Consider the following 15,979-nt stretch of genomic DNA (forward strand, 5'->3'; position numbering starts at 1 on the left):
TTAGTAGAGACGGGGTTTCACCATGTTAGCCAGGATGGTCTCGATCTCCTGACCTCGTGATCCGCCCGTCTCGGCCTCCCAAAGTGCTGGGATTACAGGCTTGAGCCACCGTGCCCGGCTTGATTTTTTATTTACTTAGCAAACCAGTATTTTTCACTTTCTTTTTCTACTATGGGAAAAAATCTACTCTGTAATCTACAAGGGGGGTGGGGGTGAAAACCTATTTGTAATGTGAAGTAGGCCATTTGAGACTGAAATCTAACAATGAGAGGTTGAGGGGGAATAATCTACTTAAAACAGTATCACTTAACTTTATACAGAAATGGCAACTTGGTACCAGGACATAAGTTAATATAAGGAACAGGAAGATACCACACAAAGAACCAATTTTAAAATGATCTCTTTTTAATTTCTTAAAAAGCACATTCACAGCACACTCCCAGAATGCCACACAGCAGTGGTTTGCTGCTCTTTGTCAGAATATGTCAGAAAACAAAACAAAAAAAGTTTTAAATGTTTTAAAAATTAGTTCTCTGAAATTTCTGTAAAGCCAGTATTACCAGTCATCTAAATCTTTATTTTGGAACAGTAAATCTTTCAAAAATGTAATTAGCATCTACCCAAAATCACACTTCTCTGAAATGCAATTAAAAGCTATCCAACAAAAACAAAAATAAATATTTTTCTAGAAAGAACATATTTGGCATTTTAAAATAATGTTAAAAACAGCTTTCTCAAATGTAAATGATGTCTAGATTTTTACTTTCTATTACCAGACAGAAGGTTTGGATCTTTAGTGGTTCCAATCTGACTTCAGTAATAGGAGGAATGATTACGTTGAAGTTAATGAACTTCAAACCTAACAAAGCCAATATACTTTTCTAGCACAGTGATTGCTTTTTCAAAGTGGTGTCCAGCACGTACTAAAAACTACTAAGAGTAAGGCCAGAGAGCTCAAATTAGTTGATTAATTTGGTATCTAAATTGTTTTTTTTTTTTTCCTGGAGACAGCTCTGTCGCCCAGGCTGGAGTGCAGTGGCATGATCTCAGCTCACTGCAATCTCCGCCTCCCAGGTTCAAGCGATTTTCCTGTTTGAATTGCTTGAACCACGCCTGGCCCCCAAATTGTTTTATATATACCTTTCATCCTTTGATTTAATATTTCTAATTTGTGATATTTCTCTGAAAATCAATCAAGTACACAGTTTTAGTGAAATGTTAACGGAATTTTGCTTCATTAACTAAATTAAAATATGTCAAACATGGTTCAATCTTATATTCTGTCCTCTCAGATAATTTACATTTTATTGGTAAATGTAGATTAGCCACACTATGAGTTATATCCTAACCATTTTACCTAAATGTAGAAAAGCTGAAAGTTGACTGGATAGTTAAAAAGCTGTTATATATTTATCTCTTTCAGAAACCTATGATGCCTTTTCTTAGATATAAGTATGGAAAAAGAATTCTGTTCATTTTCATGATATATCAACAAAAATTACATGGCTTATGTCTATTTCTGTCAGCCATTCTGAAACCAAATTTCCATTTGTTCTACCCATTAAAGAGCACACATTTTCCTTTAGAATCACGGCCACAGTCTGGAAACATAATTGAGAAAGGCTAACTCTGGGCCAGTAAGATATTCAAGGAAAGATGCAACACAAAACAGGGAGGTGAATAAAGCAAATACGTTGTAATGAAACCCTCCCTTGTAAACACATCTGTCCTTTCCTCCCATATTTGGAAATGTTGCCTAAGTTTTAAAAATTATCATCAAGACATTTTACACCACAAGTCATGTAAAATTAGGTCTACTTCAGCCAGATAACCTATAGCTGTTAAAGAATTATATTATCCTGTTCATAAGATGAGAGGTAGTGACATTTTATTCTCTCAATGCTGAGCTAAAGATTCCACACATCTGGCACATGGGTTACAAGGGGGGAAGCAGAGAAGCACCATTGCCCACTCCCCGTGTTCTGGTATTTCGAGTCGCCCACAACTTCATTTGCTATTGGCAGCTGACACTCACGGCTGTGTTAACACTGAAGCAGTGGGTATCAGTGCTATTCATAATATAGCACTGGTGGGTCTCCATCATCTTTCAAAAAAGCAGCAGCTTTCCTTCCATTCTTCTGAACGTGATCTTCATTCATTTTCTCCAAAGCTTCTATCTACAAAAATAATACATTGAATCCATTTGTCAGAATCCTACTTTTCACAGAAACCATATTTTAGATTATGCTAGTAATTTTTTTCTTTTTTTGAAATGGAGTCTCACTCTGTCGCCCAGGCTGGAGTGCAATGGTGCAATCTCGGCTCACTGCAACCTCCGCCTCCTGGGTTCAAGCAATTCTCCTGCCTTAGCCTCCCTAGTAGCTGGGACACATGTGCCACCACACCCAGCTAATTTTTGTATTTTTAGTAAAGACGGGGTTTCACTATGTTGTCCAGGCTTGTCTTGAACTCCTGACCTCAGGTGTTCCACCCGCCTTGGCCTCTCAGAGTGCTAGGATTACAGGCGTGAGCCACCGTGACCGGCCAATTTTTTTATTTTTTAATGGAGTTTATGTTGCTCAGGCTGGTCTCAAATTCCTGGGCTCAAGAGATCCTCCCTCCTTGGCCTCCCAAAGTGCTGGGATTACAGGAATAACAGGAGTGAGCCGCCATGCCTGGCTGAGCCAGTAACTTTTACTCTCTTAAAAACTAGGTTATTCCTAATGATTCTGCCTTTGAGTTGAAATTACTATGTGTGTGTGTGTGTGTGTGTGTGTGCATGCACCCGCGTGCATGTGTCCAAGTGTACACAGATAGTCATACATACATGTATTTTTTTTAACTTGATTACAAGGGTCAATATTTACTAACTTTATCCAGCTAGCAATTGGAATCATCTATGTTTGAAAGGTATTCTATAAAACATTCCAGAAACAGGAAAAAGAGAATTTTATCATTCATCAAACAACAGTATCATTTACTTACTGAGCAACTGTATTGTGCTGGAAGCTGAATTTACTCTTTCTGTTATTTCTCTCTACCTTAGGCTAGGCACAGCTTACCCAAACTCAGGTCATCCTGGGGAGTTCTGGAACACTCAGTAATCACTCTCTGCTTTGGTATAATGTTGGGAATAATTAACTGTTATTTCACCTTTTAGATTTTGTTCAATTTTAAGAGATTTTCTCTGGAGGAAGCTTTTTCATGGTTCTCTAGATCTGATATTATAATAACGGTGTATTTCCAAAGATGGGCACTTCTAACTTTCTATGTTTAGTAAAGGGCAGGGACCACATGTTACTGCTTTTTGTATCACTCAGAGTGTTCATCAACTTCTGCGTTCATTAAATAGGGGAAATAGGAGTCTACTGAAAATGTGCAGCTTGCCCATCTTAACCAAATGGTGCCCTCTGTGAAGAAATGTTTTGCTGTGTGTGTATTCTGAATTTCAATCATAGAAAAAAACAAGCCGAGCACAGTGGCTCATGCTTGTAATCTCAGCACTTTGGGAGGCCAAGGAGGGCGGATCACTTGAGGCCAGGAGTTCAAGACCAGCCTGGCCAACATGGCGAAACCCCGTCTCTACCAAAAATACAAAAATTAGCCAAGCATGGTGGCACACACCTGTAATCCCAGCTACTTGGGAGGCTGAGGCAGGAGAATCGCTTGAACCCAAGAGGCAGAGGTTGCAGTGAGCTGAGATCAAGCCATTGCATTCCAGCCTGAGTGACAAACCAAGACTCCATCTCAAAAAAAAAAATAAATGAAAAATAAAAAACCAAAAACATCTAAAGAAAAGAAAAATCTCAAATTAATTTTGTTTTGGGGGGAAAGGGAGGATAAAACTAGCTCTGGGTTTTAGTTATCTCCTCTATGCAGTTCTGTATGACCAGTAAGGTGAAAAACAGCTGTTTATCACATACCTCAGCTAAAAAATCAGCTTCATTATCTGCTGAGATGTTTAAGCCTGAAACAGCATTGAAGAGTTCTCGTTCACTAAGGGCTTCCTTGACGCCTCCTTTCTGGAAAAACTAGAAAGGAAATACAAGAAAGTCAGTAAGAAGTATTAGCAAGGTTCTCAATAAACTAAGAACAGGGAGCTGCACATTTATAAAAAGACACCACTACATTCCTTCCCTCATTTCTCAACCATCGATCTTCCTACTTCCAAGCTGGACTATGCTCAGGTTCTAGTTGCTTTTCATCCTCTCACACATCCATTCTGCCTTCTGGATTTAGCTCATCCCACTGCACCTCCTATAGCTATAAAAATGAGTGCTATATATAAAACCACTTGGCATTGCTTTGAATATGTAAAGGAAATACTTTCACTAAACCCCAGAAATTAAAATTTTCAAGCAGACTCAGAGGTTATGTCCAATATGAAGTTACTCTATCCTTTAGAAAGATCATTCCTATCTGAATCTACTGCCAACAATTCATTTCCCTTAGAAATGCCAAATAAGTATGACCCAACCCTGTGCTTACTGAATTTTACCTTATGTATATATATGTTTTGTTTTTTTAAGAGACAGGGCCTAGCACTGTCACCCAGGCTGGAGTGCAGTGGCACAATCACAGCTCACTCTAATCTTGAACTTCTGGATTCAAACAATCCTCTTGCCTCAGCCTCCCTAGTAAAACAGCCTCCCAGTTAAAGCAGCTAGGACTACAGACATGTTCCACCACACCCAGCTACTTCTTAAATTTTTTTGGAGAGATAGGAGTCTCACTATATTGCCCAGGCTGGTCTCAAACTCCTGGGCTCAAGCAATCCTCCCTCCCTGGCTTCCCAAAGTTTTGAGATTATAGGCATGAACCACTATGCCCAGCCACCTAATCTTTTTTCCCTGCTTCACAGTGACAGTGATCAGACACTGTCCCACAATGGAGACTGTCTCTCTTTTAATGGTAATAATGGCAGCAAGCATGCAGGCACACCATATGCCAGCTTCTGTTTAAGCACTATGCACACATTAAATGTCTACTCAACTGCTTATAGAAGCCAAAACACTCATTCCCTTGAACAATTTTTTTTTTTTTTTGAGATAGAGCCTCGCTCTGTTGCCCAGGCTGAGTGGAGTACAGTAGCACGTTCTTGGCTCACTGCAACCTCTGCCTCCCAGGTTCAAGTGAGTCTCCTGCCTCAGCCTCCTGAGTAGCTGGGATTACAGGCACTTGCCACCACACCCGGCTTATTTTGTATTTTTAGTAGAGATGGGGTTTCACCATGTTGGCCAGGCTGGTCTTGAACCTCTGACATCAAGTGATCCACCCACCTCGGTCTCCCAAAGTGCTGGGATTACAGGCGTGAGCCAGCGCACCTGGCACCCCTTGAACATTTTACCCAACTATGAAACATGGAATCAAATTCTTGCAAAATGAAATATGACAAATTGATCTTTATATCCTTGTCCTGAAAGCAGCCAGTATCCCTTCCTTCAATTTCTAAGAATATGGTCCTCTTACTTAGGAGTGAGAAAAATACCTACAGCTGTTACATCCAACAAAAAAGGTATATTGGTTTACATGTCTACCTGCGAGACATTCCTGCAGTCCCGGAACAAGAACTCCAGGCCATGAGGATGGGTAGGTTCTACTGACTGACTGACATCGATCAACCAGACCTATTTCAATACAGAACACAGACTGATGTATTTACATTTGACATTTTACTTAAAGTAATTAAATCTGAATGTCAACAAAAGGTTCTCCTCACCTTTCCAGCATGCCACAGCATGTTATACTCACTGAGGTCAGCATGGACAAGCCTACATTCATGATATAACTGCCGCATCAACTGTGAAGAGGGAAGGCACACATTAGGAAATGAATAAATTAAGTGGGATTATATAGTATATTATTGATGATGACACCCCCCCCCAGTCTTTTTTTTTTTTTTGAGATGGAGTCTCGCTCTGTTGCCCAGGTTGGAATGCAGTGGTGTGATCTCAGCTCACTCTGGTCCTGGGTTCATGCCATTCTCCTGCCTCAGCCTCCTGAGTAGCTGGGACTATAGGCACCCGCCACCACGCCCGGCTAATTTATTGTATTTTCTTAGTAGAGACGGAGTTTCACTGTGTTAGCCAGGATGGTCTCAATCTCCTGACCTCGTGGTCCGCTCGCCTCGGACTCCCAAAGTGCTAGGATTACGGGCGTGAGCCACCGCGCCCGGCCCCCCTAAAGTCTTATAGTAGAAATCAACATTAATGTATTTGTTTGCCAGCCTTAATAGAATTAAATAGGAAAGTTTCATCACTATTTAATCTCTTCCCTAGGCACCCCACCTCCCAAAGACGCCAGAAAAATATACTTGATTTTCCTTTCAATGTTTTCCTTTGGAAGCAGAGAAAGGTGGATCACCTTTCTAGCTGTATCTTTAAAAATTAATTTGGACTAACATTTCCATATTTAGATCAATGGCTGCACTACATGACAGCTTCATGCAGAGATTGCATCAAGTAGCACATTAAGTTTCTCCAGTGTTCAATTAAAACTACAGAGGGATAATGGCAGTATTAGGAGCATTTTCTCAACCTAGAAAGGCCCTCAGATTGAATTCAGTTGCTATTTCAAAGCACGTAGTTTCCTTGAGATTCCCGACATGTGCCTTCCAACTTAACACCTGCACTCCCTACTATTTTCAGTTTTCATCATCACTCTCTTATGATGAGACCAAACCTGCTTCCTTTCCTTCACTGTTAAAGTTGTAACGTTCAATGGCTGGGTGTGGTGGCTCACACCAGTAATCCCAGCACTTTGGGATGCTGAGGCAAGAGGATCATTTGAGCCCAGGAGTTCAAGACCAGCCTGGGCAACATAGTGAGACCCCATCTCTTATTTGGGGAAAAAAAAAAGCCCCAAAAAACTATAACATTCAATAAAGCACACAAACTAATGAGGCACTTTATCTGCTAAATGTAGTAACAGCAAATTTTATTTAATGAAGTTTTGTGAAAAACAGCTTCATGTAATATGTCACTAATCCTGGCAATGAAGACTTCCCTGGTTAAGTCTGTAAGTTTTCTAAAACTATTTAAGACACACACATATTGATAGAAAAACAACTCTTCCGTGTTAACATTCTTTCACAAACTTCAACTTGTCTTTATTATAGCACCTTCAAATAGCACTGTGTAAGGAACCTGGGTTTGTTTGTTTGTTTGTTTTTTAAGAGATAGGGTCTTGCTCTATCTCTTGCCCAGGCTGGAGTGCAGTGGCACAATCATAGCTCACTGCTGCCTTAAGTTCCTGGGCACAAGTGATCCTCCCACCTTAGACTCCCGAGTAGCTAGACTACAGGTGTGTGCCACCATGCCCAGCTAATTTTTAATTTTTTTTTTTTTTTTTTTTTTTTTTAAGACAGAGTCTTGCTCTGTCACCCAGGCTGGAGTGCAGTGGCGCAATCTCGGTTCACTGCAACCTCCACCTCCCTGGTTCAAGCAATTCCCCTGCCTCAGCCTCCCGAGTAGCTGGGATTACAGGCACATGCCCAGCTAATTTTTTTGTATTTTTAGTAGAGACAGGGTTTCACCATGTTGCCCAGGCTAGTCTCAAACTCCTGGGCTCAAGTGATCCTCCTGCCTCAGCCTCCCGAAGTTCTAGATTACAAGTGTCAGCCACCATGCCTGGCTTCTTTAAGGACATTTTTTTAAAGTCTAGAGGAAATATGTTTTAAAGGCAGTGTGTGAATGCTTTTAAAAGCACAACTTACATGAAGAGTTTGATAGTAGGCTTCTTTCATTTCTTCACTATTGAGCTTTACTTCTTTTAATTTAGGGGCTGGAACTTGATCATGGCCAATAAAAGACATAACTAAAATGTGTTTCTTCAGTAGTACAACTGTTGGACAAGGAATTCCAGCTGTCTGCATTCTATACAGAAAGAAATGATTCAGAATATACAGATCAGAAGGAGAAAAAAATGTCATTTATTCAATAAATATTAATAAGGGCCTACAATGAGCTGGCACTATGTTCTACCCTGGTGACGTGGGAATACAAAGACAATAAAACACCGCCTCTACTCGTAGGGAGCTCAGGGACTGATGGAAATGACAGACAAGTAAAGAGACAATTACAATGCAGCGTGACGTACACACTGGCAGAGGTATGGGTAGGAGCTATACAGGAGCACACAGCACCAAGGATGGCTTATTAGAAGAAGAGGTAGGGAACAGGAATTAGCCAGATGAAGATAGTGCAAGGGAATGCAGGGAGGTGTTCAAGAGCATAGTCCGTTTGGGGACTGTATATCAATCAACATAGATCTGTGAGTAGGAGGAACGGCAATGTGGGCTGAGGCTGCAGAGACAGGCAAGCTCCACTATGGAACACTGTTTTTTAAGAAAGGCAGGAATTTCAGGAGTACAGAAAAGAGACTGGAGGACAGCAAGACCTTCTAGAAAATTATTCTACCTGGAATTAATTAATTGAAAACAATTTTTTTTTTGAGACAAGGTCTCGGGAGTCTAATGTTTCCGGGTTGGTTTTGAACTCCTAGGTTCGAGCAATCCTCCCATCTCAGCCTCCCAAGTAGCTGGAAGTACACGTGCACACCATGTCCGGCTTATTTTGGTGGGAAACTCTCAGTAGAAGAATTTTGTAACTGAGATATATGAATAATTACTTTTGAAAGCAAATATCTTTAGAAAATAACAAACTAAAATTAAGCTTTTAATAGATTAAGGTAATGGAAAGGTTTTTAATGAGAAGGATTATTACTGAATTTCTTGGTTGATAAAACAAATTCCTTGATAGAAAATAAATTGCTTAGAAAATTCAGATACAAGTATAAAAATTTAAACAAAATGTAATTTGATTGGTAAGAACTTACTCCCACAAAATTAACAAATTAAATGTAACAAACATTTTCTGAAACAAAAAAGAAACCATTTTTTTATGCTAAGCCTAATTGGATGCTGGAAGTTTTACTTCTTGATAAAAGCAATTTAAAAATGGCATTTAGATATATGATAAAGTGTCTAAGGCAGAAAAAGACCAGATTTCCCTCAAGTTTCATTGAGGAAAGAAAAAAGAAAATGGCTTCTTCATCCTTTCATTCATCGAGGTTGTACACCTGGCCTTTCATTATTTCTATAAATGAATTTAAAAGCAAGCATGGATTTTTTTATCCTAACGCAAAAAGATATTTACCCAAGATTACATCTAGCACAATATTTTCTTTACCTTGCAAGATTGTGCATTTCTTTTTCTGCCCACATGCGGATGATCTTACGTGGATTTAGTTTACTGAAGCGATCTTTAAACCTGAAATCATCTTTAATATATTTGTCACGATTCTTAAACTCATTAAGGGTTGTTTTAAATACCTTGATGGCACATTCTGTAGGTATAACTTTACTATCTTCCTTTTCATCCTCCATGCTAAGTGGAAGAAAAAAAATCAAGTCAGTACAAGTTGCCGGCTCACAAGTACAACAATTTCAAAACAAAGATTCTATAACACTAAATTAGATCTGCCCTCTCTCAGCGTCAAGTCTTGTTTTTTAAGCCTTTAGGTTTTGGATCTTAATAAAGCCTTAGGTTTTGGTTTGATTTTTTAAATAAAATATACTTTCAAATAAATTGTCAACCAGTTTTCAACCATCTATCACATAATGTTCTTCACTTAATGACTATGGAATCAAGCTTGAAATACAATGAAGACATGGGCACTTGAAAATAGGCTACAGTCTTCCCAATATGGTTCAGGAGCAAAATTCAATAAAAGCAACAAATAAAACAGCTTTTTAAAAAATCACTCTTTCACTCCTAGCAGACATAAAGGTGAATGAAATGGTTCCTGCCCCACAAGTCTGCGAGAAGTGGCAGCAGAGAGTAAAAGCAGCACATGAATAGGAAAGGCCTCTTTTCGTTGGAAAGATCAGGCAAGACTTCATGGCACAAGAGCCATCTGAAACAGAAACAGGACAATGGGTAGGATCTGAACAGCATGAACAAAAGCAGAGGCAGGAAACCACAGGACACATCTGAGGAACAACAAACACTAGAGTTAAGACTTGGCTGGAGAGATAATGAAAATAAATTGGAGCTAAAGGACAGGACAGAGGCACATCTGTGAAGAGCCTGGACAAATTCCTAGAGGTGATGGGGAAATGCGAGGGTTTCTGTGTATGGCACTCTCAAATGCGTCCTTCATGATGATCTAGTGGACAATACTATCAGCATGAGAGGGCACAGGGACAGCCTAGAGGTGTGAGGCGACTCAGGATGCTACTGCAATAGTCCCCCAATAGTGAGCTTCAGTCATGATGGTGGCAGTGGGAGTGAAAAGGTGGATGGAAGGAGAAACAATATTAATATTTACCTTTAAATATCTGATAGGATGTTAATCTGGGACAGAAAGGAACTGTATTTCCAAAGGACAGAATCTGAATCAAACCTCCTTCTGTACCATATTCTCCCGGCTAACTCCTCTTCCATTTAGTCTCAAAAGGTTAAAGTCCTTCACCTGGTTCTAAGAAACCTCCCTTCTCTTCCCGGGCAATTTCACTTAGCCCCATGGCTCTAAATATCATCTCTATATAGATAACTCCTACATTTCTTTTTTTTTTTTTTTTTTTTTGAGACAGAGTCTCACTCTGTCACCCAGGCTGGAGTACAGTGGTACGATCCTGGCTCACTGCAACCTCTGTCTCCCAGGTTCAAGCTATTCTCCTGCCTCAGCCTCCTGAGTAGCTGGGATTACAGGCACGCGCCACCACGCCTGGCTAATTTTTGTATTTTTAGTAGAGATGGGGTTTCGCCATGTTGGCCAGGCTGGTCTCAAACTCCAGATGATCCACCCAACTCAGCCTCTGAAAGTGCTGGGATTACAGGCGTGAGCCACTGTGCCTGGCCAATAACTCCCACATTTCTATCCCAGTCCTGACTTTCCCTAGAACTTCAGGCCCATTTATCCAACTCCTACATGACTTCACTTAGAAGTCTAACAGGCATCTCAAATTTAACATGCCCAAAACAAAACTCATGCTGAGTCCTCACCCTACCCTTCCCCAGGCTCTCACCTCATCAAATGGCACCACCATCAGCTGCTCTAGCCCAGAATCTGTCCTCCCACACCCACATCCAATCCAACAGCATGTGCTGTTCACTCTACCTCCAAAACACACGCCAACACTCTCCTACTCTTCACTTCCACTACTGCCCTCCTTAGTCCAACCCTTCACCATTTCTCACTTCAACTACTACAGTGTTTTTAACCGACCTTACTGCTTCTTCTCTTCTCCTCCTATAATTCATTTTCCACACAGCAATCTTTTGAAAATAAGAATCAACTCATAGCTTTGGTTCCCAGAGCAGTTAAAGAGCAGATTCCTTACCCTGGCCTACAAAATCCTACCTGGTCCAGCCCCTGCTTACTCCTCTAGCCCCCTCTCCCATTCACATCCTATGCTCCAGGGAGACTGGGTTTCTTATGCTCCCTCAAAGATACTAACTTTGTACCTGTCCTAAGGCATTAGCACTAGCTATTCTCTAGTCCAGAATGCGCATCCACCTGATCTTTGATGTATCCTAGATGTGTCACTCACATGTCATTTCACTGGAGAAGCGTTCCCTGTCCTACTAATAAAGCTAGTCAGCCTGTCACTACGACATCATCCTATTTTAACTATCCACATAGCACATATCTGATATTTTTTGTTTATTATTGTCATGGAGAGGGGTTGAGGACGGGGGAAGCACATTCCATTAGACCAGGGACCTTCCTTGTACCATTCGTTGCCGTATCCCTAGTACCTGGAAGAGTACATGACAGTTGCTCAACTATTTGGTAAACAGATGACACAATTTTCAGGGAGACAGATTAGAGACTCTATTCAGAGAAGAAATCTCTAATAACTTAAAGGACATTATGACAGAATACGCTAGATTTTGAGATAAGAAGCTCCTTTCATTGGACTAGTTTAACCACACAGTAGGTAAGGCCCTAGCAAAAATGCCATACAAGAGATCCCTTACTTGGAAGGTCTCTAGGATCGAGTCCAATTTATAAGATTTGCCTTGTCATTGTCCTACTACAAAAAGATCCTGTTTCTTAGCAAATGACACATCCGTCTACCTAGCTTTTAAGGTCCTCCTTACCAATTTCCAATTTGCTTACACCACTTTACTTCCTACTACGTCTAAGCACATACCTTCTTAATCCTCTCAGTACCTAAACTTCAACCCTCCCACCCTTACCCTTTTTCTTAAAGAATTAAACATCACTGAAGCGCCCTCTGATTACCATTCCCCATCTTAACTCACCAGAGGCAACAACTATCATAAATGCTACATTTCTAGTCTCTTTTAAAAGATAATATATAAGTATCCACAAGCATCTATAAACATCTCTGTAATTTTCTGTATGATTTAAAAAATTTAAATAGATGATATACTGTATATATATTCTACAACTACCCTTTATACTCAACATTGGAATTTTTTGTTGTTGTTTTTTTTTGTTTTTGAGACGAAGTCTCGCTCTGTCACCCAGGCTGGAGTGCAGTGGCGTGATCTCGGCTCACTGCAAGCTCCGCTCCCAGGTTCACACCATTCTCCTGCCTCAGCCTCCCGAGTAGCTGGGAGTACAGACACCCACCACCATGCCCAGCTAACTTTTTTGTATTTTTTAGTAGAGACGGAGTTTCACTGTGTTAGCCAGGATGGTCTCGATCTCCTGACCTCATGATCCGCCTGCCTCAGCCTCCCAATGGATTTTTTTTTGTTAACCTATTTTTAAAATCCAGATTGAGATCCAACTTCATTATGATATCTTCCCTGAATGTGCCTGAAGATGATCTTGTTCTATTCGCTATTCCTATCCCATATAAGGTCTCATTTGCATAACTGGGTACTCTATTATGTAATTATCTTTCATTGACCATAATGGTTCTTACTGTAATGTTCTCTTTTTAGCTAAAGCTTAAGCTCTTTGAGAGTAAAAAATATGTCTTATATTTTATTCCCTGAGTAATCTAGGACAAATTACTGCTTGAATAATTGTTGATTGCCTGACCAACCTGAGAGTGAGAGAAACCAGAGCTTTGACCCAGGCACAGTGGCTCACGCCTGTAATCCTAACACTTTGGGAGGCTGAGGTGGGTGGATCACAAGGTCAGGTATTTGACACCAGCCTGGCCAACACAGTGAAACCCCATCTCCACTTAAAAATACAAAAATTAGCCTGGCATGGTGGTGTGCACCTGTAATCCCAGCTACCGGGGAGGCTGAAGCAGGAGAATCACTTGAACCCGGGAGGTAGAGGTTGCTGTGAGCCAAGATTGTGCCACTGCGCTCCAGCCTGGGTGACAGAGCAAGACTCCATTTCAAAAAAAAAAAAAAAGAAGGACGGATGGACGGACGGACGGACGGACGGAAGGAAGGAAGGAAGGAAGGAAGGAAGGAAGGAAGGAAGGAAGGAAAGAAACCAATCAACCAGAGCTTTGTGAAAAGCAGAATTCTAAGATGACTCCAAAAACTCGCAGCCCCCTTGGTGTGCACACCCCGTACAATATCTCCTTCCCTTCAGCACGTGTGGGATAACCACTCCCTGGTTAGGTCATGTGGCAAAGGTGATGGTCTCGTCATTCCCATGATAACATCCCACTAAGTCTCAGTCTTAGCAGACCGGAGAGATTTTCCTGCTGGCTTTGAAGCTGTGAGCTAGTGTGTGAAGGGGCCTGTGAGATGGCCCCATGGCTGCAGGGGCCTCGAGGAGTTGAGAGCAGCCCACTGCTGACAACCAACAAGAAAGTGGGACCTCAGTCCTACAGCTGCAAGGAACTGAAAGGTGGCCAAGGGAAGAGGACACCAAGCTCCAGAAAGGAACACAGCCTGGCCAACACCTAGACTGCAGGCTTGTGAAACCCTGAACACAGAACCTAGTTAAGCCGTGCCTGGATTCTGTCAACACAAACTACGAGACAATAAATGGATGCTGTTTTAGGCTGCTAAGTCTGTGGCAATTTGTTATGTACCACAGAAAACTAACAAACTTTTAAAAGCATTTACTTTTAGCTGTAGAAAACTGAATGTTCTCTAGTTTTGCTAACTTAGAAATGTTAAAGTACAGACTATGATACCAATTCCACCAGAAAGACTTATCACTTATTTTATTAGAGTATATTAAGTATAACAGGCCAGGCACAGGGGCTCATGCCTGTAATCTTGGCACTTTGGGAGGCCAAGACGGGTGGATCACCTGATGTCAGGAGTTTGAGACCAGCCTGGCCAACATGGTGAAACCCCGTCTCTACTAAAAACACACAAATTAGCCAGGCGTGGTGGTGCGTGCCTATAATCCCAGCTACTTGGGAGGCTGAGACAGGAGAATCGCTTGAACCCAGGAGGCGGAGGTTGCAGTGAGCCGAGATTGTGCCATTGTACTCCACCCTGGGCAACAAGAGCAAAACTCCATCTCAAAAAAAAAAAAAAGAGTATATTAAGTATAACAGAAAATGGACAAAGGATAAACAAGAGAGAAGACAAGAAAAAGAAATACAAATGGCCAATAAAGCACTTGAAAAAAATGTACAACTTAATCATAATTAAATAAATGCACACCAAAATACCAAGATACTACTTTTCATCTTTCACACTGACAAAAAGCATTAGATTTGACAGTACTAAACATTGATAAAGATGAGGAAGGCCGGAAGCAGTGGCTCACGCCTATAATCCCAGCATTTTGGGAGGCCGAGACGGGTGGATCACCTGAGGTCAGGAGTTCGAGGCCAGCCTGGCCAACATGGCGAAACTCTGTCTCTACTGAAAATACAAAAATTAGCCGGGCGTGGCGGCATGCGCCCGTAATCCCAGCTACTCCGGAGTCTGGGACAGGAGAATCACTTGAACCCAGGAGGCAGAGATTGCAGTGAGCCGAGATCACGCCACTGCACTCCAGCCTAGGCAACAACAGTGAAACTCCATCTCAAAAAAAGAAAATAATATACGCACTGAAAAAAACTGGAGGAGTCTACCCAAAATTATAAATGATTATCTCTGGGTGGTGGTATTAGGATGACTGTGTTTTTTATACATTCCTATACTGCCTGGACTTTCTACAGTAACACTTTAAAAATTATGCTGCTTGCCATGCAGCATTATCTTTGATTCTGTGTAAATCCATTAATCTTGGGGAGAAGAGACTAAGTTTTCACATGATGGTATCATATTTTGCTCATTTACCTCCCTCCATACGCATGAAAGACAACAGATTCCTTTCCTGTACTAATACAGCCAGTGATTGTCTCCAACATTCCAGAGTTGACCATTTTATACATAAGTAAACGTGTCTTAGGATCAACTGCTTTTTCCTGCAAGAGATAAAGCACTGTAAGTGAAAATGACTGCTAATCACAAAATTTTCTGAGCCACTTCTAATAACTTTTTCTTTTCCTTTGAGACGGAGTCTTGCTTTTGTCGCCCAGGCTAGAGTGCAATGGCACCATCTCTGATCACTGCAACCTCCGCCTCCCGCTTTCAAGTGATTCTCCTGCCTCAGCCTCCTGAGTAGCTGGGATTACAGGCGCCCGCCACCACACATGGCTAATTTTTGCATTTTTACTAGAGATGGGGTTTCACCATGTTGGCCAGGCTGGTCTCAAACTCCTGACTTCATGATCCGCCCGCCTTGGCCTCCCAAAGTGCTGGGATTAGAGGCTTGAGCCACCACACCTGGCCTAATATCTTTTTTTTTAGAGAGAGAGAGAGAAAAACAGGGTCTCACTCTGTTGTCCAGGATGGAATGTAGTGACATGATTATGGCTCACTACAGCCTCAAATTCTTGGGCTCAAGTGATCCTCTCACCTCAGCCTCCTGAGCAACTGCGACTAAAGATGCACACCAACATGTCCGGCTAATTTTTAAAAACTTTTTGCTGAGACATGGTCTCCCAGGGTCTCCCTATGTTGCCCAGGCTGGTCTCGAACTCCTGGGCTCAAGCGATCCTTCCACCTTGACCTCCCAAGGT

General features: G+C 41.4%; 1 protein-coding gene across 1 annotated transcript in view; it reads right to left on the minus strand.

The window, feature by feature from the left end:
- Positions 1 to 387: 387 nt before the first annotated feature.
- RIOK3 (RIO kinase 3) overlaps positions 388 to 15,979 on the minus strand; it is a 29,414-nt gene continuing 13,822 nt past the window's right edge. Inside the window, exons 7-13 of the mRNA XM_015121666.3 lie at positions 15,195 to 15,322; positions 9,189 to 9,386; positions 7,715 to 7,874; positions 5,720 to 5,800; positions 5,538 to 5,627; positions 3,924 to 4,031; positions 388 to 2,177 (exon numbers count right to left, since the gene is read on the minus strand). Of these exons, the coding sequence (XP_014977152.2) occupies positions 2,070 to 2,177; positions 3,924 to 4,031; positions 5,538 to 5,627; positions 5,720 to 5,800; positions 7,715 to 7,874; positions 9,189 to 9,386; positions 15,195 to 15,322 (873 nt within the window). The 3' untranslated portion in view covers positions 388 to 2,069. The remainder of the gene's footprint in view (positions 2,178 to 3,923; positions 4,032 to 5,537; positions 5,628 to 5,719; positions 5,801 to 7,714; positions 7,875 to 9,188; positions 9,387 to 15,194; positions 15,323 to 15,979) is intronic.

This window comes from Macaca mulatta, chromosome 18, assembly GCF_049350105.2.
Source record: "Macaca mulatta isolate MMU2019108-1 chromosome 18, T2T-MMU8v2.0, whole genome shotgun sequence".
In the NCBI taxonomy this organism is placed as follows: Eukaryota; Metazoa; Chordata; class Mammalia; order Primates; family Cercopithecidae; genus Macaca; species Macaca mulatta.